At 41.4% G+C, this 23929-nt stretch overlaps 1 protein-coding gene across 1 annotated transcript in view; it reads right to left on the bottom strand.

Moving 5' to 3' along the window:
• Window positions 1-23929, bottom strand: part of COL12A1 (collagen type XII alpha 1 chain) — a 116425-nt gene that overhangs the window by 57837 nt on the left and 34659 nt on the right. Inside the window, exons 13-28 of the mRNA XM_045294385.1 lie at window positions 22548-22814; window positions 21881-22073; window positions 20614-20735; window positions 18607-18756; window positions 18401-18520; window positions 18135-18299; window positions 17459-17605; window positions 12473-12612; window positions 11783-11912; window positions 8893-9035; window positions 8474-8603; window positions 7156-7292; window positions 5716-5845; window positions 848-987; window positions 486-618; window positions 357-380 (exon numbers count right to left, since the gene is read on the bottom strand). Coding sequence (XP_045150320.1) covers window positions 357-380; window positions 486-618; window positions 848-987; window positions 5716-5845; window positions 7156-7292; window positions 8474-8603; window positions 8893-9035; window positions 11783-11912; window positions 12473-12612; window positions 17459-17605; window positions 18135-18299; window positions 18401-18520; window positions 18607-18756; window positions 20614-20735; window positions 21881-22073; window positions 22548-22814 — 2271 coding nt within the window. The remainder of the gene's footprint in view (window positions 1-356; window positions 381-485; window positions 619-847; window positions 988-5715; window positions 5846-7155; window positions 7293-8473; window positions 8604-8892; window positions 9036-11782; window positions 11913-12472; window positions 12613-17458; window positions 17606-18134; window positions 18300-18400; window positions 18521-18606; window positions 18757-20613; window positions 20736-21880; window positions 22074-22547; window positions 22815-23929) is intronic.

Here is a 23929-nt window from a genome sequence, read left to right as displayed (position 1 = left end):
ATGGAGATAGATGATAGATAGGTAGATAGATAGATTGATAGATAGATAGATAGATAGATAGATAGATAGATAGATAGATCAATCGACAGATAGAACATTCCTAAGCACAATAAATAAATCTATATTCTGCTAGGTTTGAAAGGAAAGGTGACCTTACCCCAAATGGAGTAAAGGCGGTGAATCTTAAGTGACAGCTTAAGAAGCAGTAAAACAAAGCAAAGCTTTTCAGGAAAGCCCCATTTCAAAGAGGCCCCATTCAACAAGGCACGTTTTAAAAGAAGCCCAATGGGTTGGTCTGTTGTCACTTTTACTCCTCTACTGATTCATTCATAGTGTTCAGCAAATGAAATTCTTACCTTGTGTTACGGGAATCAAACGCACTAAAAAGAAAACAGAGTTTGAGAAAACATTATTCATGCAACTTTAGCTATTTTTTAAAAGTAATTTTAAAATCGCCATGTTCTGTTTGAAAGTCAAAAACCTACAAGTGCGCTCGCTGCCCACCAGGTCATCGCTCTCGGACTCATCGGGATAGATGGCAGTCACTGACACTTCATAGAGCGTGTTTGGGTTCAGGTTCTCAAACACCATCGTGTTGTCATCTCCATTGACAATGGTCTTGAGGAAAGAGGGAAAAATCTTACTCACAGAAATTAAGTCACCGCTTCTAGCATACAACCCTGAGAGACAATTTATTATAATCAATTAGAAACCCCTTCTGCTCTCATGGAGGCCGTGAACTTAAAAACCACCAGTTAGGAAAGATGCTAATCTGGCAGGAGAGCTAATAGAATTCCTTATGAAAGGAGATGTGAGAAGAAAAGAATAAAAAGAGAGTTCACACTACCTCCATCTTATCTGCACTTCCAAAAGGTGCCCACGTGACTCTGTAGAGAGACACATCCGAAGCTCCATGATCCCACGTTCCCCTGAAATTCTCTTGTGTTACTTCAGTAATCCTCAAATTGGTTGGGGCTGGCACATACTCTGCCATGAGAAAAAGCAGGGCTAAGTTTTTGAATGTGTCCTTACAATATTGCAAACTTAATGTGATATTGTAAAACTCCTTTGTTTTATCTGCATGGGCATGGAAATACTGACTAATGCATTGCTTAGAAGCAAGCATCTTGCCCATTCGGTTTATTTGAAAAGTAAACAAAAGAAAGTGCTCTGAACATGACAGAGCATTATATGAATATAATATTTATACTCCATTTTTTCCCTTAAGATAGTAATTTTTAGGGTACTATTTAGTAATGTTCTTCTCGGTGTTTTGCAACTTTACTGTGTTTCAAAGTTATGTTGAGAATCTAATAAGAGTCAGGGACTCTTTCCTAGGACAATACCTCTAAGCACATAATACAAACTCTGGCGTGCAACACCAGAGAGCCCAGGGAATTCCTCAAGCCCACCCCTGGCTCCAACTTTGGGCTCCAGGTCAGAAGGCCCTGCTCCTTACCAAAAATAGCACAAACTCATCTATGCCTGGATTGCAAATTTAAGACAATGCCCAAAGAAAGAAACACGTATTCAATTGTAAGTTAACTTTTCAGGACTTTGTTTCCTAATCCCCAAAAAAACTACTTCATTTTTACTCAATGCATTTTAAAAATGAGAGCCTCAACCTTACTGTAATGACAAGTATCGCAGTTTTATCATTTACTGTGACATACATGTGGAAACATACAGTAAATTCCAACCGAGGAATTTTACCACAGGAAGGAAGCCTTGATAATGTGATGATCTAGGTCTAGGTAACCCATGGATAGTTTTTTCCTATAGATCCTGAACACACAACACTAAACAGACAGTTCTGACTCTGACCAACCAGTAGGGACATCCCTGGGGGTGCTGTTGACTGATTGCTGAAACCCCAGCTAACAGCCCCTCCATTGACCAGGCTCGCTGGATGATTCTCAGACCAAGCAATGTGGAACATCTGGCATCAGTCCTGAGCTTTTATTGCCAAGTAATTCTCTATCTCCTGGAAACCAGAGCCAACTACACAAAAACTCAGACATATTAAAATGGTATTTCTAATCATTACAATGAAAGGGCCCATTGAGAACCCAGTGTGCCAAGAAGTGAATGCAACATACCGGCATGATGTAGCCAACCAATAGAGAGGTCTGCGGGGGCAGCCCCAATCCCAGTACATGGCCAGCCCCCCTGCCGAAGAATCATCAGTCTGATGGTTCCCAAGGGAACTGATGGGCAGCACTGAAGGACAATGGACTACAAAGGACAGCACTGAATTTACAGCTCCAGGAGAGGGGCACTTGTGAACAGAGCACACGGGAGCAAACTAAGAGGGAAAGAGAGAGTAGAACACACCCCTGGCCCACCAAGCCCAAGGACGATATTCCTGCTGGGAGAAACCAATGCACAGAGAGGATCATAGGGCTGGCCCTACCATGAGACACAATTTCCATCACTGACCCACAGCGCTACAGGACAACACTGAAGACAGAGTGTGGGAATTGTCCCCAATCTGACCCCACCAATTGGGGGAGAAACACTAAGGGCATGCAACAAAGCAGCAAGAGGAGCAAAGCAATGACGTCCCGGAGGAATCCCCAAAAGAGACTTTGTGTCCAGGGTGTGGCACCCCATCAGACTGGACTGGAAAACGCTCATAAAGGTCAACAACACAGACTTGGAACTATTTATAGGCTTTTCTTTTTTGTTGTTGGTTTGGGGTTTTTTGTTTGTTTTCATTTTCTGCTTATTGTTCTTGCTTGTCTATCAAGAGAAAGTAGACGGGGTAAACAATCCAGAGGAGAAAACAATGGGACTGATGATTTCAGGAGGGACAAGGGAGAGGGAGGAGAGGAAGGAAGGAGAGAGCCAAAAATGCAGGGACAACAAATTATTTAAAATCAATGGTGACGAAGGCATAGGATGCCTGGTGGGGCTTGATCAAGTGCAATGTAGCCAAGAGGAATTACTGAAAACCAAATGAAGATCGAACATGATAGTGGGAAAAGAGGAAATAGAGAAAAGAACTAGCAGGTAAAGGACATTTAAAGAGGTCTAAATAGAGGTATGTATTTATATATAACAATAAGGAAATAGATCTATGTACATATTTATATGTTACGTATTAAGGTAGCAGATGGACATTGGGCCTCTATTCAAGTACCCCCTCAATGCAAGAACACTGTTCTAATAACCTGCCATTCTTTGATGCTCACCTTCCTGACTCAATTGCTGATGGCAAAATGGGTGCATAAGCAAATGTGGTGAAGAAAGCTGATGCTGGGGGCCAGCCCAAATCTCAAACTACTACTTGGACACCTGCCCCTCCAGCCAGAAGAATTTTTTTTAATTAAAAAAATTTTTTTCTTTAATTGGTTAACAAAGCAGCTACAGACCACATCGAAACTAATCTTTGTACAAAAAGGCCAAAAGAGAGAGAGAGAGAGGAGGAGCCCCAGAACACCCAGAGACAAAGGTGGAGATGGGATGGGAACAAGAAGGGAAGATGAGGGAGCAGGATGAAACTGAAAGACAAGAGAGTAGCTTCATACATAAACAACAGCAAGGAAGGGGAAAAAGAGCACCCCCAGAAGAATTTATTTCAAAGGACAGCATTGAATCTGCGGCTCCTGGAGAGCACTATATCTGATCGGAGCACATGGAAGCAGATAAAGGGGGAGGAGAAGAGAGTGGAGCACATCCTGGCCCACCAGGCCGTGAGGACTATGTTCCCGATTAGAGCAGCCAGTCCACAGAGAGGACTACATGGCCAGTCCCACTATGAGACATGACGCCCCTCACTGACCCATAAAAGCCCTACAGGGAACCACACGGGAGACACAGTGTGGGAATTGCGCCCGATCTGATCCCGCCACACTGAGGCAAAACAGTAAGGGGGTGCAACAGAACAGAAAGGGAACAGAGCGGAGAGGTCCCCAGGGAATGCTGAAGGTGGCCTTTGGGGCCAGGACATGCTGCCCCAACAGACTGGACTGGAAAACACTCCTAAAGGCCAACCAAAAAAAGAAAAAGAAAGGGCTCATTGAGGCAGGTCATGTGGCTCCACTCCCACAAACACAACTGCAAAACAAACCAACTGTTAAGGTCATCCTCGGGAGGCCCCATCTGAAAATTATTCTGGAAACTTACAAGCAAGAAGCATATAAAGTAGCCTGGCAGTGCAGGGGTTAAGTTTTCCACACCACCACCTAAAAACCACCACTAGGTAACCAACCACTAGCTAACAAGTTAGGCTAAGTTATTTAAATTTGCTAGACGTTTGCTCCCCACTATGTGGCTGCTGAGCTGTTGAAAAGTGCCTCATCTAAACACACACTTGATTTTGCATAATTAATATGAAAAATATAACATAAATGTGTGCTTAAATGTTTACATACCCATTACATATTGAAATAATACTTTCTGATGTATTGGGCTGAAGAAAACAGAGCTGAGGTGGTATAGTGGGGTTTGCCTTGGGCTGCCAACTACAAGATCAACAGTTTGAATCTACCAGCTGCTCCATGGGAGAAAGATGAGGTTTCTACTCCTTTAAAGATGTACAGACTCAGAAACCCACAGGGAGGTTCTACTCTGTCCTGTTGGGTCACTATGAGTTGGAGTCAGCTCAATGGCAGTGAATTATTAAAAATTGAATTTCACCTGCTTCTTGTCAAATGTGGCTGGTTGAAAATTTAAATTTGCATTGTGGTTCACATTATTTTTCTTTGGGGCAGTGCTGCGCTAGAATGCCGTGTCTTTACCTCTATTTAGATTATGCAATGATACAGAGAGCATGGTTCCAGGTGCTGGAGATGCACGATAGGCTTCCATGGAAGGAGCAGGGGTACTCGGAGTAGAGAAAAAAAGATGGACAGGCAATCATCTTTGAGCCAAAGAGAAAGTACCAGTAGAGGTAGAATAACCAGCCTTCCACAAAGATGAAGCAGAATAGAGAGGGGCTGGAGGCGCCAGCATGCTTCTGTGTGGCTCTCCCAGCCCTCCACTGTAGCAGTCTCCCTTTCTCAGAGATGCAGGGAGCACAATTTGATTGCCACTCACCTGGCCTTCCAGACTCAATCTCATAGACTGTTAACTACACTTCTCTATCTCCATCACTAAATCATGAACTGTTGAGGAGGCAATGATTTTAGTAACCTTGACAGCACTTTAAATATAGTAAAGTTCTCAAAACATTTGAAAATCAATCCCACCTTTTCAAGAGAAAATGCCCAACATACAAGAAGAATACCCATTCCCCACCTCCCTCTACTGACAGACACACATACAGGCACACACACGTCAGTTAAATATCCACATCCCTCTACTGACAGACACACATACAGGCACACACACGTCAGTTAAATATCCACATCCCTCTACTGACAGACACACATACAGGCACACACACGTCAGTTAAATATCCACATCCCTCTACTGACAGACACACATACAGGCACACACACATCAGTTAAATATCTGGAGCATGTAATAGCAACATTGCCTAATGGAATGATGAAGTGGGATAGAAATAATTTATTGAAGGAATAGAAACAAAGCTAGAAGATGGGACACTTTGTTCCAACAAAAACACAGGAAAAGCAACCTATAAATCCAAACATGATTAAAAACTGGCTTGGGAACAAAAGGGAATCCAGAAATTATACACCCAATTATGTTAGATAAGCGTACACCATACTATCCCCTAATGGTCAATAAGATGTAACCACAACTCACTGGTAGTATCCTGAGCCGTCACTGGGGGTGACTCCCCCTCGTCGTACACTGCAGAAACACTGACAGTGTACAAGGTTTGTGAAAAGAGGTCTCTGAGGGGGATGCTGGTCCGTGATTTATCCACCTCGACCTATAACGAAAACAACAGTGGAACGCATTTTACACAGAGGTTAGATTCAACATGACTCTGTGGTTGAAGGATCCCTTGATGGCCCAGTGTTGAAGCTAGGCTGCCAATCAACCAGTCGGTTGATGGTTCAAACCCACCTACCGCTCCTTGGAAGAAAGACGGCAGTCTGCGTCCATAAAGATTATCGTCTAGGGGAGGGCTACATTGCCCTACAGCGTCCGAGAACGACTCAATGGCAATGCGCTTGTTAGTTTGTGCACCAGAGCATGAGCACTGTGATTCCAAAACAAGCAGTATTTCCCAGTTTGCATAAGAGCACAGGAACTGGGTGATGTTTAAAAGTTTGCAAAGTGAAATATGTGTGTGTGTGTGTGTGTGTGTACCATACCTGACATTGTAAATGATGGCTGTCTATAGAATCAGGTCACCACAATTTTTCACAGGTTTCCTTTCTTATTACTGCCTTGTTTCTGCAGACATGCTCCCCTGTGCACTGTCTCCTTTGCCATACACAAGAACCCTGAGGGGCCCATTAGCAGTCATATCCCTTTTGAAACTGAAGTCCGGAGAGAAGGGGATGCATGTGCACAGGCATACATTTGGTTTCCTCGCATTCACAATTGACCAGCGGAGTCTGTCCAGTAGGTGCTCCGAGAAACAACTTCTATGTCCCACAAATGACTCTGGGATTCTAATATTAGTGCTCTTCCACACATACTCCAGTTTTAGACCCCTTTGCTACTAAATCTTCCTCAATTTGTTCCCATTTCGAATCAAGTTGCCATGGAAACAGCTCTTCACCTCAGCATCACCTGATAAAGAGTTCACTATCACAGGAAGACTCCCCCAGGAACGCATTCATCCTTCCTCTCTGTCTTGCTCAACTATCCTATCATCCCATGCTCTGACAGACTCCAAGACTTCTTTCTGCATCACCTTCCCACCTTTTATTTTTAGAAACAGTATTATGGCATGAGTAACTTTTTTAGCAATTCTTAGAATGCAGAACACCATGTAAGGCATCTGAAGGAGAAGGAAATGCCATTTAGATTCTATAACTTCTTATCTGCTAAAGGATTACTTTTTTCAAGATTAACTTCATACAACAAACATTTCTAAGCTAAAGGCAAGAGAGTATAATATATTATCTGGTTTTTAAAACTGCTTTACTAATCTCACACATTTTCAGCACTCCTTGAAAGAAATTACAAGTACTCACAAAATGTTCTCAGCTCTACTCATCAAGAGTTCTTTTGGTAAATCCACTAAAAAAATTAAGATTTCCAAATCCCCTCTACTCGCCAACGTACCTCTTTGACATCCTCTTCCGGTGTTTTGTATCGGATGATATATTTACGGACTTTTCCAGGTGCGGGTTCCCACAAAACGTTCATGGTGCTGTGAGTCACATCTCGGAGTTTCAAATCTCGAGGTCTGGGTAGAGGCGCTAGAGGAGCATGAGATGCATGAGGGTGATGATATGGTCATCAACCGCAAGGTGCAAGACCTCCGCACATGTTTTCAGGAAGGTACTTGAAGAAAACTTAAAATGTACACAGCAAATGAAGTTTTTTATAAGTACCATAATTCTACCAGTGATAGATTTATTTTGCGTTCAGGCTTTTGAAAAATAAGATACCTTTCAACGTGTTTATCACAACCCTAACTTCTCATCCACTTTTTAAATAAGTTCCAATTTTAAAAGTTCCTATTTGCCCTGCTGTCAGTAGAAACCAGTGCCCGGGGAAGTAGCAGGGCAGTGAGAGAAAGGAAGACCGTCCGCGAGATGCATCTCTACCACGGCTGCATCGATGAGCTCACCCAGAAGCACGACTGTGAGGCTGGCACAGGAGTTTCCACCTGCTGTACCTTGGGTCACTATGAGTCAGAAATGACTCCGTGGCACCTAAGCACAACCACTCAATCAGCCTGTTTCACTGCACAGGGAGACCTCATGCGGCATCCATCCAGGTTTGCATCACTTGAGGTAGAAAACAAACCCGAGTGTTACACTGATTGTAGGCCACATCCCAACTCCAAGGGAAGGAGCTCCTGGGTCCAGTGTGTGCTGCTAAGCAATGGTGGGAGGTGTCCGTTCAGCAAGAGGGGCACTGGAAGGAAGGCCTAGCCGTCTATTTCTATCGGAAAAGGCAACAAAATCAAACTCACTGCCACAGAGACTGTTCCGACTCATAATGACCCTAAGGGCAGGGTAAAACTGCCTTTGTGTGTTTGCCCTGCGACTGTCAATCTTTACAGAAGCAGAGTGGCTAGTGGTTTCAAACTGCTGACCTCAGGGTTAGCAGCCCAGTAAACACCCACTCTGCCACCAAGGCTCCATTGAAAACACAGCTCTACACTGAAAGCACAGCTCTACGCTTGCACACGAGTCTGGGTCAACTTGGCCACAAATGATAAGGTAAGTAAATGCATAAAACATCAGTCCACCCTACAATTAATTTAAGATGCAGATAGAAGTCTAAAATTGAGGTAGTTCCTCTCAAATCCGATAGTCAAAAGTAAGAACTCTAAAGCTTAAAACCAAGTTAGCAGTGTTAGGTGAAAGAAATTTGTTTAAGCCGCAAGGACTGCAGCCATCAGCAGGGAGGCCAGCAGGCACTGACTTACAGGTGACTTCCCGAGCAGTGACAGGCTCGCTGGTGAGGTCGTGCAGGGCGGCCTGCACCGTGACAGCATACTCTGTGTTGGGGAGGAGCTCAGTCAGCTGCACATCGTTCACTGACGGCCCCACGGGCATCTGCAGAGGGCACGTGCGCATCAGGTGCTGGCTCACAACGCCCAAATGGACGCAGACGCATTCATAACCACCACATTATAACAGTACAGTTTTCATGTTTCCTTTATAAGAGCTGCATTTACATTTTCATATCAGTGCTTTTCAAAGTGTGCCACAGACGGCAAACCTAGTTTTCTCTTTTGTATGTAAGTTACAATGAATCCATAAGGAATCATAGTTAGTTCATGGAGACCCTAAAAACCTCAAAAGTCTCTTGAAGACCCGGCGATAAAGAACAAGTAGGTCCCACCTCTTTGGCCTTCACTGGCTTTGTGGCGTTGAGGGGTTCATATGACAAGGTGTAACCAGTCGCACCCCCCACAGGCTGCCACTGCACGTGCATGGTGGTAGGCCCGATGTCGTAAATATTCAGGCTGACAACGGGGACGGGCACTGGCAAAACACAAAGCAGACATCAGGCTAATTCATATCATTCCACTCATATTTTTAACTTCTTTCTCCTACTTAATGATTGATATTTACATGTACTAAACAGAGACTGGGTCACTGAGAGAATCCAGTATTGATATAACCCTCGCCTCTCTCAAAAAACACTCCCTTCTCACTGTGGAACATCACCCCACAAATCAGTACTGCCTGGTCCACCTGTTTCATAGAGGAAAAAATGCCAATGTCTAAATTGCAAATGGAAATCCAGGGGGTCCATCGTGGAAGCCAAAAATAGATACCAGCTTCCTAAGAAGACAGTCTTTGTCTGGAATGGCTATAGGTTCATTATTTTCATTCTTACATCATAGAACTTCATTCATAAATAACCAACAGAGTATTTGTTTCATTTTGCTTTCAAACACTTTTAAATAAGAGCACCACATGTTATCATAATAGTTCAGGAGATTTATAAGAGTTCTGCCTGGGGACCCAGGCCGGAAGCCCTGGAGCACTGGGACACTGAATCCTGAGTCTTCGGGGTGCACAGCATGCTCCAGAGACAGCATCCGTGAGATCCCATGGGTGAACGGGAGTCTACCTCCGACACACTTGTCACCTGAGGACTTAAGTCGGAGAATGCATGGTGTCTGAGGAAGCAGAGGCAGCTGTACCAAGACTGTTGAGCTGTTAGCAGGCAGACAATCGTGGTCTTGCTATAGCAATCCCCTGTATGCTGTGTTAGGTATGTATAGTTCTGGCAAACCTGTGATGGAGATTCTCTTTTATTTTGTTTTTGTTGATATTAGGGTGTATCTCAGAGGTGTTATGTCATTCGGGTCACCTTCTTGAAGTTGTGTTATGTGTTTTTTTGTTTTTCAGTGAATGAAACTCAGGATTGATGAACCTATAGATAGTTTTCAGGGTCTTAAAGGCTTGTCTCCAAACAAACAGCCATCTAAGTGAGATGTCAACTAAGTCCACACAGAAGAAGCACACCATCATCAGTCACCAGTATTGTAAATCATATAATCCAAAGTCAAAGGAGGGATTAGAATCAGAGCCTAAAATGTGAGATTCTGGTGTTCAGAAAGCTATGGATGACAGTGGGTGCTCAACATTCATTTGTAGGAACTACACAGGAAATAAGCCTCTAGTGAACTCCCTCTCTCCACAATTGAGGGATGGGAAGATAGTGGTTACTAAACAGAGTGTGTCAGAGAGATGAGTGTAGAAGATCAAAGGCATAAATCTGACTTGATTGTGCTAAAACCTTGTCAGTTGATCCCCCTCTGCTTCATGCTGGACCTGATTTGGTTTTCAGCATTTTCTGTATTTTTGGTATGTTTTGTTTTGTTTTGTTTTGTTTGTTCATATCAGGGTGTATCTCAGAGATGTTATGTCATTGGAGGTTACCCTCTTGAAGTTGTGTTACATGCTTTTCTGTGTTTCAGTATATGAAAGCCAGGATTGATTAACCTGTAGGGGCAGCAAGTAGAATAAGGGTTTTTCAGTAAAAGGGAGATGATGTCAAGAAATACAGGAAGAAAAGGAATGTTTGGAAACTGACTGTGGTAGTAACTGCACAATCTGCTTAACATGATTGAACTATGGAATGATCTATGTATTAACTGCCAAATAATAATTTTTTTAAAAAAAAGAGTTTTGGTAGCACTGTCTGGTAAGCATTGGATTGCTAACAGCAAGACCAATGATTCAAACCCACCAGTCAATCAAAGATGAGGCTGATTGCCCCCATTACAATTTACATCCTTGGGAACCCTATGGTCACTAGGAGTCCACAGTGACTCAATAACAGTGTGATTGGGATATGAGCTCTTTGAAGGTACGCCCACAATGCAGCATAGAAAGTTATATGCCCTCCTCTTCTGTTAATCCTCATGAAGCCTTCTATTTTACAATAAGAGATTGAGCTTTAAACAAAAAGAGAGAGTGGGCTTAGAGTTTTAAGGACTATGTATATATCCAGTCTCCTACGGTCCAGTATGAAAGAGTGTAAGAACCTGAGCAGTAAGTGGTGTCCGCTCTTGCTGTGGAGAGAGTCACACTCTCACACTCCCTCCTTCCTCTTTAAAGTGGCATCTTGTTATCAGGGAGCCCATCCAAGAATGAAGAAGGAAAGTAGTATTTTCCTAAGACCTTGGAACATCTACTGGGAATAGGAATGAGGAACAGCTCCCCTAGAGCACAACTCACAGTCACAGCCACTAGAATAAAAGTCAGGACTCAGATCTCTGTGCCAACAGAGGGATCACTTTGTCACTGGCAGGCCCGAAATAGGTTGTCTGTGCATAACTCCTCTCCTAAATACAATTCCACTCCTCACACTGTACCTCTTGGAATCTTACACTTGAAGTGCCGTGGTCATCAAAAAACTGTCCTCATACAGTAAAGTTTAAAGTATTGTCCTTCTGGAAAGGTATATTTGAACAGAAAGTCCCAAAATCCTTAGAAGTAAATAGCCCTGTTAGAAGTATTTTCCTTTAAAAGTTATCAGAGACTGATGGCCTTGACCACCTATTGTAGCAGAAGGTCCCATGATGGCAGCTAGTAAGAGCAGACAAATACTGAGTACGTAGGGAGCCCATGCCCAGAAACCACTAGAGAAATAGCTGTTGGGTAGATATTGATCAAAGAAGTGATTCAGAAGGCTGGAAAACATCCCACATGTGCCATCATTTATCTTAAAATCCAAAAACCAAATGGGTACACTTTCTTTTAATGTCACTTACAGGTTTTTTCTGTGCCCTTCAGGGGTTCACTGTATTCATCCTCTACCACAGAATACACATTAACAACATACTCTGTCTCGGGCTTCAGATCTTTCAGCACTGTGCTGCTGTCCAGTCGGCTCACATAAAACTAAAAGAAAAAAGAAAAATTTGTGAACACCGTCATTGTAATCAGTTTCTATTTTTTTCCCCTACTATACTTACAAACTCGTTAAGTGCAGTGAACCCAGAAATGGCTTTTCCGTGAGGCCAGTGTCTTTGTTTTGGAAACTACCAGATTACCAAGAGATCTTGGACAATTCTTATAACTTAGTCTCCCAACTGCTATTATTGCCTTATTTGCAAAAGGAATGGCTGAAACTACAGAATCTTTAAGGTCCCCTTTCAACTCTATGGTTCTGCTATAAACTCATGAATAAATAAATCAAACATATTCTAAATTTTAATTTAAAAGTTCTATTGCCTATTCTGCAGTTCTTACAAACCCACAAGCATTTAAGCAAGGCTCTTTCTCTTTAAGTAAGCCCAAATGGAAATGCACGCCTAACAAAGATTAGAAGACACTATTTTTAACTCAGTACTGTCCCATCTTACATTTCTACGGACCCTCGACCAATATGTTCTTCAGAACCCCAATGAGGACCCAACTTTGACATCGGAAAGAGTAGGTTGCAGACATTGTCTACTCACTTCGTGACGTTTTCCACCAGAAACCGGGTAATATTCCACCTTGTATCTGTCCACACTGTCAGAAGGCGGGGTCCAACTCACTCTAAAGGAACGGTGGGTTCGCTCAGAGGTAACGAGGTTAGAAGGTGCTTCCAAGTCACCTACACATGGAAATAAAGGGCATACATTCTTTATCCCCCGCAGGCGGAAACGAGGTACAGATGTTTTTCCACTCCACTAGCTATGTTATGGAGGAATATGACATTAAATAGAAACAGCATTACTCATCATATTCCATGTGTTTCTACGCTTTCTCTCACATGCTCAGATAGTATAATAAATCAGGATTCGGCCTCACTGCCCACAAGCATTTCTGAATGGAGGTCCAAAGGGTTTTTCAGAGTTAGAAGATTCAAAACTGAGTTTATTGACTTCCCTTTAAATTTCTATTAGTTTCTTCTTTGGGAAAAGAACCTTGGTAGATCAGTAGCTAAATACTTGTCTGCTTGGTGAAAGGGCAACAGTCTGAACCCACCCACAGCTCTCTGGGAGAAAAAGTGGCAGCCAGTGTCCACAAAGATTACAACCTTGATGCAATGAGTTGTTATTTTAATTATGTCTTTGATGAAGGCCTTATCTCTTGGAATAATGATTACTATGTTTTCCTTTATGAGGATAAAAGTGATTACCTATACATATTCAGTTCCCCTGCTAGACTTACTTCAGTGGTAAGAGGGCCTACAATGGAGAATGAAAAGAAGCGAGTATTTTTAAATTTAGAGATACTCTACTGGGAGTGATCATGTTCTCTGTGGATAGATACAGGTGAAATGACAAACACAGAACAATATCTGGGATACACAGTAACACAGATAGAAATAGTATGCTCAACACAACCATTAGAAACATGCCCAACTCGCCCCAATCCCAGCTATGTCGACTCCCGTCCCAGAAGACTACACTAGAGAGGACAGCACTGGAGATACGGCCTGGGGAGAGTAGCAGCTATGCCCAGACCACACAGGATCAAATTAAGAGGGATAGAGAGAGAAAGAGAAAGAGAGTGGACCACATCTTGCCCCATCAAACCTCGAGGACAACATTCCTGCAGTCAATGCACAGAGAGGACCATAGGGCTGGCCCCACCATGAGATAGGATGCCCCCTCAATGACCCACAGCACTACTGGGGACAGCGCTGGAGACACAGTGTGGAACTTGTACCTGGTCTGACACACACAACCCCCCACACGCACACACACAGACACCAGGGCAAAATGTGAAGAGAGTACAACAGAGCAGCAAGGGGAACAACGCAACAAAGTCCCCAAAGAATCCTGAAAATACAGTTCGGAATTGGTGGGCAGGGCTTGGCACCTCACCAGACCTGATTGGAAAACATTCATAAGGGTCAACAGACAGACCTGAAACTATTTATAGGGTGTTTTTTTTCCTTCGTGTCTATCTATATAAGATAGGCAGGGTAAATAAGCCCGAGGAGAAAACAATGGGGTCAACCATTCCTGGGGGACATGGGAAAGGAGGTGGTAGAAGAAAGGGAGGAGGGAGTCAACAAACAAGGGAACAACAAGAGATCTAAAATCAATGGTGAGGTGGGTGTAGAATACCTGGTGGGGTTCAATCAAGTGCAATGCAGCCAAGAGCAATGACTAAGAGCTGAATGAAGGCTGAACATGATAGTGGGGCAGGAGAAAAGTAAAAGGAAATAGAGGAAAGAAGTAGGAGGCAAAAGACATTTATAGAGGAATAAATATAGGCACATACATATGTAAATATGTTTATATATAACAATAGGGATATAAGTCTATGTACATATATTTAAAATTTTAAGTATTAAAGTAGCAGACAGACATCGGGTCTCTAGTCACATACTCCCTCAATGCAAGAACACTTTGTTCTAATAACTGGGCATTCTGTGATGCTCACCTTGCCGACAAGATCGCTGAAGACAAATGGGTGCATAAACAAATGTGGTGAAGAAAGATAATGGTGCCCAGCTATCAAAAGCTATATAGCATCTTAAAGGCTTGAAGTTAAACAAGTTAAAAAGGCTTGAAGTTAAACAAGCGGCCATCTAGCAAGGAAGCAACAAAGCCACATAGAAGAAACACACCAGCCAGTGTGATCACGAGGTGTTGACCGGCGGGATCAGATATCAGACATCAGAAGAGTCAAAACAAACAACCACATCAATGTGAATGAGAGGGGTCAGAGTGCAGACCCAAAGCGCATGTGTAGACAATTGGGCATCCCCTCACAGAAGGGACACAAAGAAGGAACGAGTCAGCCAGGGTGCAGTATAGCACCAATGAAACACACAACATTCCTCCAGTTCTTTAATTCTTCCTCCCCGCCCACTATCATGGCCCAGATCTACCTTACAAATGAGGCTAGACTAAAGCATGGACACATGGAATCCAGGACAGCAAAACCCCTCAAGAACAGTCATGGGAGTAGCGATACCATGAGGGTAGGAGGAAGGTTGGGGAGAAGGAGGAGAGAGGGGGAACCAATCAAAATGATCGATGTACAACTGCCCCCACCACCCGGCAGAACAAACAGCAGAACTGTGGGTGAAGGGAGACAGCAAATGGTGTAAGATATAAAAAGAATAATAATTTATAATTTATCAAGGGTTCGCGAGGGTGAGAGTATGGGGGAGGGTGGGGAAGAAGAGGAGCTGTTACCAAGAGCTCAAGTAGAAAGAAATTGTTTTGAAAATGATGATGACAACATATGTACAAATGCGCTTGATATAACTGATGTATGGGTTGTTCTAAGAGCTGTAGGTGCCCCCAATAACATGATTTATTCAAAAAAGAAAAGAAAAATGTCCCAAATAATACTTTAAAGAGTAAGGAATCAGCCCACTGGCTACAAATGCATGCCAATTCACTCTCATGTGAGCTCTTGTCTACTTTGTGTGTAAGCCAACACTGGGGAGAGCATTTCCATTCTTAGTATCCAAAACTTGATTGTATTGTGGTCATAACCAAACCTACAAAATTATCAAGCAATTTTACTGTCTGGGGAACTAGTATGAATATAACTGTTAGAAAGTTGACACAAAAATAAACAAAAAGGAAAGCGGACAAAAGGTGTTTTCCTCCACACTCCAAGTCCTCTCCAACTGAATAAAGCTACGACTCTCTTAGCTAATCCACAGCCAGGAGCCTACAAATTCCGGCTGCCTGGCTGGTCTATTTCTCTAAGGAAACGGTGAGTCTGTTGTTCAATCCGTGAAGAAAATCTCCCAAAATCTGGAGAGGGGAACCTCGGAAGGAAGAGCTGAGTAAATGGATCCCCACGACCCCAAGGCACCTGAAGCATTTCTACCAAGTTATGTTACACTTATTCCAACTTTTCTTAAATCAGATTCCTTCTACAACCTAACAAACAGATACTTTAAGGACAGTCTTTCCCATAGCATACATGCACTTAAAGCTAGTCCATACCAGGATGTACACAAAAGATATTTTAAGTATATAATGCCCTTAAAAGGTGTTTTACTAATACAGTAAAGACCATGATATTTTATCAAAAGTCTTCTGTTTTGTTGCTTACCATATTATTCCCTATGATCTCAATGGATAATAAACCCAAAGCACCACTCACTGCGAATCCAGTTCTATAATGTCTTATCGAATCATAATCCCTTGTCCAAAGCTACATTTGCCAAAGATCCCCACAAACATCTTCAATAATCTGACTCTGATTAAGTAATTTAACTTCTCTAAATCTCCATTTCTCCACTGGCAAAGAGAGACAATGTACTGTTTAAAAATCCAAACTCTAAAATTGTAATTTCTCTTCCTATTTAGGGATGGCAAGTATCAAGTATCAAATTGCATCATCCGTGCTTGAAGCAAAGAAAACCAGACAGAATATTCCTCGGTGATTCTAACAGTAGAAACGTTTTCAAAAGGTGACCTATTTTATAAAACAATGCTACCTTCATGATTACCTAGAGAGGAGATGTTTTACAAGAGAATAGAAATACACCAGAAAAGAGAGAGACCTCAAACATTTACACAAGGTGGTTTCAAAAAGCTTGTGGGAAAATTCCACTATCGTTGTTTCATTGCATTTTCCACAAACTTTTTGAAACACCCTTGTATACACAAGTAAGTATGTGTGTGTGTGTGTGTGTGCGTGTGTTACAAGCATCTGTAAATTTAATGTATTTCAAAGCTATAGATAATTTTATACTTTGGTGCTATCCCAAGAAATAAGTCAGAAATGGTTCCAACTGCATTTTTACTCCATCCATCAAGGGAATTTATCACCATCTGAGTTAGTTAATTGTGCCAGCCTGGCCGATAATCACATGTGGTGCTGGTTGAAAGGCGGAGGGATCAATGGGTGGTGAAGCCTCGCCTTTCTAGTTCTCGGGTCTCTTGCTTTGTGATGGTCGCACCAGGATGCAGCTGCCTTAGCAGCTTCCTGCTTCAGCTTGCAAGATTGACATCCTACAAGACATCCTCAAGGAGAAGCCGCATGGACCTATCCCGATGCAGCCTTGGGTGCTGGAGCAGCCTTATGGAGACCCCTGCCAGTGCTGAGATGCTTACACGTTCACGGACTCAGCTTTCCTCCTGCAGTCGGCATTATTGCCTCTGTTTTGTGAGGTGGAGGACTTTGTGGACTGGTGTTGGGTTAATGGGTTAATGTTGGACTTGTGGGCTTGGGCAGCATTGGATTGGGATGTTTTCGTGATGCACATTTTCTTTACATAAAACTCTCTCTTATACGTGAGTCGCCGTGGATTTGTTTCTCCAAAGTACCCAGACTAATACACCATCTGAAGATATTTATAGTTGTTACAATATAAGGAGTACTATCAGAATCTAGTGGTCACAGGTCACGGATGCTGCTAAACATTTTATAATACACAGGCCAATCTCCCTCCTCACTTCTACCAACAAACAAACGAAAATCTGCTCCAAAATATCAGCTATTTCATGGATGTAAAACTGAGTTAAACATACCTGGGCCCTTGACACTGTTACACAAGTTAATGGTGAGGTCATCCACAATCCTAGAGAGCGAGTCAAAATCAGCCACATTGTATGCGTGGGTGTCATCGGGATCAGTTGCAATCATCTTTAACTCATCTTCATCAGCATTTTTAATACCTTAAAAGATGGGCGTATACAGATGAAAGCAATTGTCAGGGAAAATCATTGTAAGAGTGAACCTGAGATTTTTATTCTATATTAACTGGAACCTATGTATTAGTTTCCTCAATAATAAAGTATCACTTATAAATATACAAATAACAAAGACATAAACTGAAGGTTACTCTAAATGAATTCCTAAATGCTCCTGGCACCAATTTCCCAATATGTGTGTGTTTATTTATTTATCTTTTCAGGGTTATTCCAGGAGAGTAAAAAAAAAAATCTACATCAAAAATCAACATGGTGCTATGAAAATCACAAGAGGCATTTTCCTGAATCCTATGAATTGCAAATTTCTCTTCTTAACCCATCACTTATTGTCCAAGAACCCATGTAATTTTATTTCATTACAAGGTAGAAGAGAAGAAATTAACTTCCTAGCATATTAACTTGCTAAATCATGTGACCGGGGAAATGTTGGGGGTTCTTCATGCTTCAAATAATATTTTTAAAGACAAAACTATCTCCACGTTTTAGCACTTACCCACAGCAAATAGCTCCACGCCTTCATCTCTGAGTTTTTTTGAAGGTGCTTCTACATCATCTTGGGATTTTCCATCAGTGATGAGAACACCAATTTTGCGAGCTCGAGGTCTCATGCCAGCTTGGGTCTTAAAACTTTGTTGGCGAATGAAGTTCAAAGCCATGCCTAGAGGGATTTTTAAGAAGAGGATCCGTCACATCTCCACTCAGCCACATGATCAGACCAAATTCGAGAGCCAAATGAGCACCCAGCACATCCCTCCTCACCTGTGAGGGTGTTGCCTCCCTTGTATGGCAGGTTTGCCACGGCTTGCAGCAAGCTTTTCTTGTCCCGGTGAGCATTTAACTGCCACTCCGTTCTGGGGTCTCCACTATACTGAGCAAGGGCTAAAGTAACACCAGTGTCATTAGCATCCATAAAAGACACAGTCATCATGGACATGATGAATGTCTTCAATATTATCAGAACCTACCAACTTGTACTCTCTTAGGGCCAACCTCAAAGACTTCCACGATACGAGAAATGAAACTCCTCACAGTTCTAAAGTTTGCCCGGCCAATGCTCCAGGATCCATCCACCAGCAACACAATGTCTGCTTCCGCTCTGGTGAGGCACTCCATCCCTGACACAGCAATCGTGAGACAAGTCAGAGGAAGGGGAGAAATGCTGGCAGGGCTACTTTCTAACCACACCTCTGCCACCCCCCACCCCATCCCCCAGGACCCCTGCATCCTCAATATTCTTCTCAATGTTTCCTAGATCGGTGTTCATTCTGTAGCTCGAGGGTGGCGAGCACTAGATTCCAATATTATATCCATAAGACTTAGTAACACCAAACAGCAGTCATATGGTTTTTATCAGTGCTAAATCCGTCCTTCATCTTTGCTGTATTCTCTGGCAACAGGCATAGAATCTGGAGAGTTTAATTAAACCATCATTACAAATTGGGATGGGCTCAAAAACCCAAGAACAATAATAAAGGAGAACCTGACTAATTTTAATAGATTATTTAAGCTGTTCATATTAAAATTAATAACTCAGTCGAATATTGATAAAAAATAAACTATTGCATTTTTCTATAATTCACAACAGTCATAAACCAACTAGTATGAAATTGGCTAATTAAAACATAAAAATCAGGAAATGTCTTATGGAATAAGAAATATTTTTAAGTAACTAAGCCAATATATGTATTAGGACCCAAAGTTAAACTTTTTGAAGGAAAGATGCTTTGCTAAAAGCCAATACAGTATTATATATTACATTAACTTTTTACTTTATCATCCGCTATGTATAATAATCAAGTAAGCAGAGACGATGAAGTTGGCACATTTAAAAATAATCCAGAAAGAAGGAACACAATTCAGAAAAACAAAGACACAGGTTGAGAAGTAGCGAGATAGCACAAACATTGACACGAAGCTAGAGTGCTTTGGAAAGAGCATAATCCCAATATCCTCAGTGCACAGCTACAAAATAAAAATACACGTTAGTTAATATCATCATAGGAGAAACAATGGAACATTAATGCAAAACAGTAAGATTTGACTGTTTCATTTCTTTTATCTCTTTGAATTGTTCTATATACTCTTTTTCACAGCTATCACCCTTCCAACCTAAGAGTTCCTGTGGGTCAGGAGGGTGGGAGGGAGGGAGGGGAGCTGATACCAAGGGCTCAAATAGAATGTAAATGTTTAGAAAATAATGATGGCAACTCATATGTACAAGTATGTTTGATCCAATTGATGTATGTATTGTCATAAGAGCTGTAAGAGCCCCCAATAAAATGATCTTTAAAAAAACTTCTTGCTCTGTCAGTTATATTATGTAAACAAAACAAAAACATTTTTAACAAAAGTTAAGTGATATTCATTCTACTAAAAGTCTATCATTTGGGTATCATATGCCAAATTAGCTTTGAAGATTCCCAAATTCTATGCAAGCACCGAAATCTTTCAAGCCTGCCCCTCCTCACCCAGATGTACTCGTTTTTATCAAATCTTCACCACTTCCACCAAGGATGTGAGAAACCAGCTACATGGACATCAAGGCCATAATCATGGCAAAAGCACAAAGTCTAAGTGCATTTAGCATCTCCAGCCATAGCCTCCCATTATTTATGTAATCTAAGTCTCCTTGCCAGGCCCAAATAAATAATTTCTGCAGTTACTTTCCAGATCTATACTTTAGTCATGAAAAACAGATCAAATGCACATTATCTGCCCTGAATAAACATTCATCTCTATATTTAAAGTGCTATATAACTAAAGCAATGTTGACCCCCAAACAACTGAAAACCATTGTTAAAAATGTTTTTGACTGGGTGCTTTAAAAAATTGTTTGTGTTTTCAGTACATAATTTAAATAAACTTTAATTTTTGTTATCCCTCTTCATTGTATAACTAACCTAAAAGTTGACATTTGCAGTACTTTCATAATCTTGAGGTTTTCCTAGGGGAAATGTAATTCAATTTCTTACCAGATGATACAATTGGCATTACAGTTGTGTCAGAAAGGGTTGTCATTTCTTGTCCAACAAGTGGCGAACTTTCTCCTCCATCAAACATTCCAAAAACATTTACTTTATACGTGGTACCTGACCTACAATGTTAAAACATATCATTTGTATGCATAATTGACTCATTTTTGCTCTTGTAAAGCCATATGTCTTGCTATACTAGCTGACTGGAGGGAACTGTAAAGTACAGCATTCTACGAGAAGAACATCATTCCCAACATATTCTAGTCTGTGCTTACCATGCTAATACTATCGGGTTCCAGCTCCACATTCTGTCTTGCCTTCCTATCAGATGCGGTGCCCCTGAAGACATAGCAAAGGGTCAAGTTCTCTACTCTTGCTGCTTCCAAACAATGGGCTTTACCAACATGATGCACATGTACCTTCTAAAGAAACTTAATAGGGCACCTAGCACAAGGCCTGACACATAATAACCACAGTAAATTTTACCCCCAACAACCCTGCCCCTCCTCTGGGAAGGAGCCCTGCTAGCATGTGTCTGCTCAGCAAAAGGTTTAAGCTCAATGACTATCTCTACAGGAGAAAGATGCTTCTCTACAGTCTTCAGAACTAGGTGTCAGCTCCATTCTGTCCTACAGGGTCCCTATGAGTTGAATTTGATTCAAGGGCAATGGATTTGGGTTTAACCCCCTATTAAAAAAATGGCAAGCATTTAGATGTATTTCAATATTGTTGGTTGAATAGTTGAACGCAGTCATTCATTCTTTCTGCAGTAATGAATGTAGGTTGCTATTCAGGCCCAAACGTCATTGTTTTCTATTGCACAGGCTGAAGCCAAACCTTTAATCGACTTACTCTTACCCTCCCTGACCAACTGGCACCAAGTACAAAGTCACTACTGTGCCTTACCCTGAAGGGCAAGTCACATTTAAGAACACCCATATTACTGCACGGGTGACTGGGTGCATGCTTTTCATGAAACTGTGCGATATACATGCTAATTTTTTAATTCAGAGGATTATTGGAAAGAGGCCATTTTCAATCATTTTAAAATAATGTGATTGCATTACAAAAACTTTACTTATCCCTAATGTCTGCTGTTACACCTAAATTCTATCCTCAACCTCACCAAGCACAGGAAAGAAACTTCCACTAATTTTAAACACTGCACTCACCAAGAGACATATGAATAACTCTTGCGTAAATCCTACTACTCCATATAAGCGATGCATTTCTTTAACACAAGTAGAATATGATTAATTCCTACCTAAGTTCCTCCAAAACTACTGTGTTGTCATACGGTCCGACCACTAGCTCCCCCAGTCGTCTGTCATCCCCTGTGGGGTGGAACGTGACTTTATAACCTTTCACTTCCCCAGGGGCAGGCTCCCAGGTCACCCGGAAGCTTGACATGGTTGAGTCAGATGTTTTGAGGTTTCTGGGTGACTTAAATCGAGAAGCTATAAAGATAGAAAGAAAAATATTTTCATTTAAGGAAAAATTACCCAAGTGATTGGCTTTTACCATTTTATCAGGTAACTTTTTACCATCTTATCAGCCCCTATAACCATTGATCTAAATAGAAACAACTCTGTGATGTGCACAGGATTCATACAAATAAAATACTTCAAAATGTCTATTTATGAGAAGGGTTATGTCTTTCAACACAAGATGTCAGCTGAAAAAAATTCTTCTAATAGAGACCCACCCAAGGGCAAATTCTCACAGTTCATAGTTAGATAAGCATTAGAAAATTAATGCATAACATCTGTCCTACCAGGAACAGAACTGGTTAAAAGTAAGTTGGTAATTAGTAAGTCTGTCTAATAACTATGACTTCGTGTATTACAGAATCAGCTTTAAGCATTTTCAAATACAGCAGGTGCATCCACATCTCACAGTACACCCTTTTCCGCAAAGTCGTCGCTGTATACCTGTCGTTCCCGAGCCTTGCCTGAGCTTTCCTTCTCCCGTCTTGTAAACTGGAAGAACGGAGATGTCATATGTGGTCTGGGGCTGAAGCCGCTTTAACACCGTCGAGGTGATTGTGGGTGGAACCTTAGCCACCATCTGTCTCCCTGCACCCCGAGGGCGGTACACAATGCGGTAGTTCACAACTTTCCCAGGCGCTGGCTTCCAGGTAACGCGCATCTTGTTTTCTGTTTCTTCATCCACTTTCAAGGTTTTGGAATCCTGCGAGACTGTGGAATAAAAGGAAGATAACAATATATACTGGGATAAGTTAAATATGTATCTCCACCTCCTCATTTGTGTGAAAAGAGAGTATCCACGGTTTCCTAAGTATGCATACCATTCTCTTGATCGTAATTTCTCATAAACTCAATGATGCTTGAGCACAATTCCAATCTCAGTTAAGATCTCAGTAAAATGTTGCCTCTTTATCTGACTAATAACTAAAAATGGAAGGTCGGGCTGCAGGAATTTCCTGCTCGCATTCTAGAGACTCTAGAAAACATCCATTTCCGGAGTTGAACTTGTAGGAATTTTATTACATTTTCATCTGTAAAATAAATCTTCCACCAGTCATACTGTGAGAAATACTAAAAGCTCCAAATGCGAGGCTAGAAATTTTAATTAGATCTTTGCAAAAAAAAATAATTTAAAAAAAACTGCAATCCACAAATGACTAACCAGAGAAACTATGGATAATGCTATTCCTTGCCATCACCATGTACATGTAAATCAATAACCAGGAAGAAATAGAAATCTCTGAGACATGAAAATATCTCCAAAATTTTTAAGAAAAGTTGACATACTTTTTTAATACTGAGAATTTGGGGAAGGACTATATGAGGATAGTGTTTCATCTTATATTATCAACATTGTTGATTAGTTCATCTTTGACTAATCTCGCACAATTATTAAGGAGTAAAATATCACAAACAGTTTGCCAGATGTCCACAAATTGCCAACAACACCCTTCACTTTAAGTAACATCAGCGTTTATAAGCAGAATCATTGCATTCAGTTCAATAACCTTAGCATTCAAAAGGTCAGAAGCATTTCTCTATAGAACGTTAGCAAAACTGAAGGAAGCATTGCAAAGAATCTTCTAGTTTTGAAATAATGAGTAAAGACCATCTGACACAACTAAAAACCAGACAAAATATAAGAAATGACATTTTTGAAGACATGGGACATAATTACAGATTGAATTATATTATGCAAAAATATATGCTGTGTTTTCTATGTCTGTGGTTATAATACCAACCAATGGGTTGTCTTTGTTAGGTTTTTAAGACCAGGTTAGGGTAGACCTTGAATCACTTCCTTTTGAGACATAAAAGAGATTAAA

Source organism: Echinops telfairi, unplaced genomic scaffold (genome assembly GCF_000313985.2).
Source record: "Echinops telfairi isolate 266 unplaced genomic scaffold, ASM31398v2 ScPeMD7_3533;HRSCAF=4204_0, whole genome shotgun sequence".
Lineage (NCBI taxonomy): Eukaryota > Metazoa > Chordata > Mammalia > Afrosoricida > Tenrecidae > Echinops > Echinops telfairi.
This window is presented reverse-complemented; position numbering and strand designations above follow the sequence as displayed.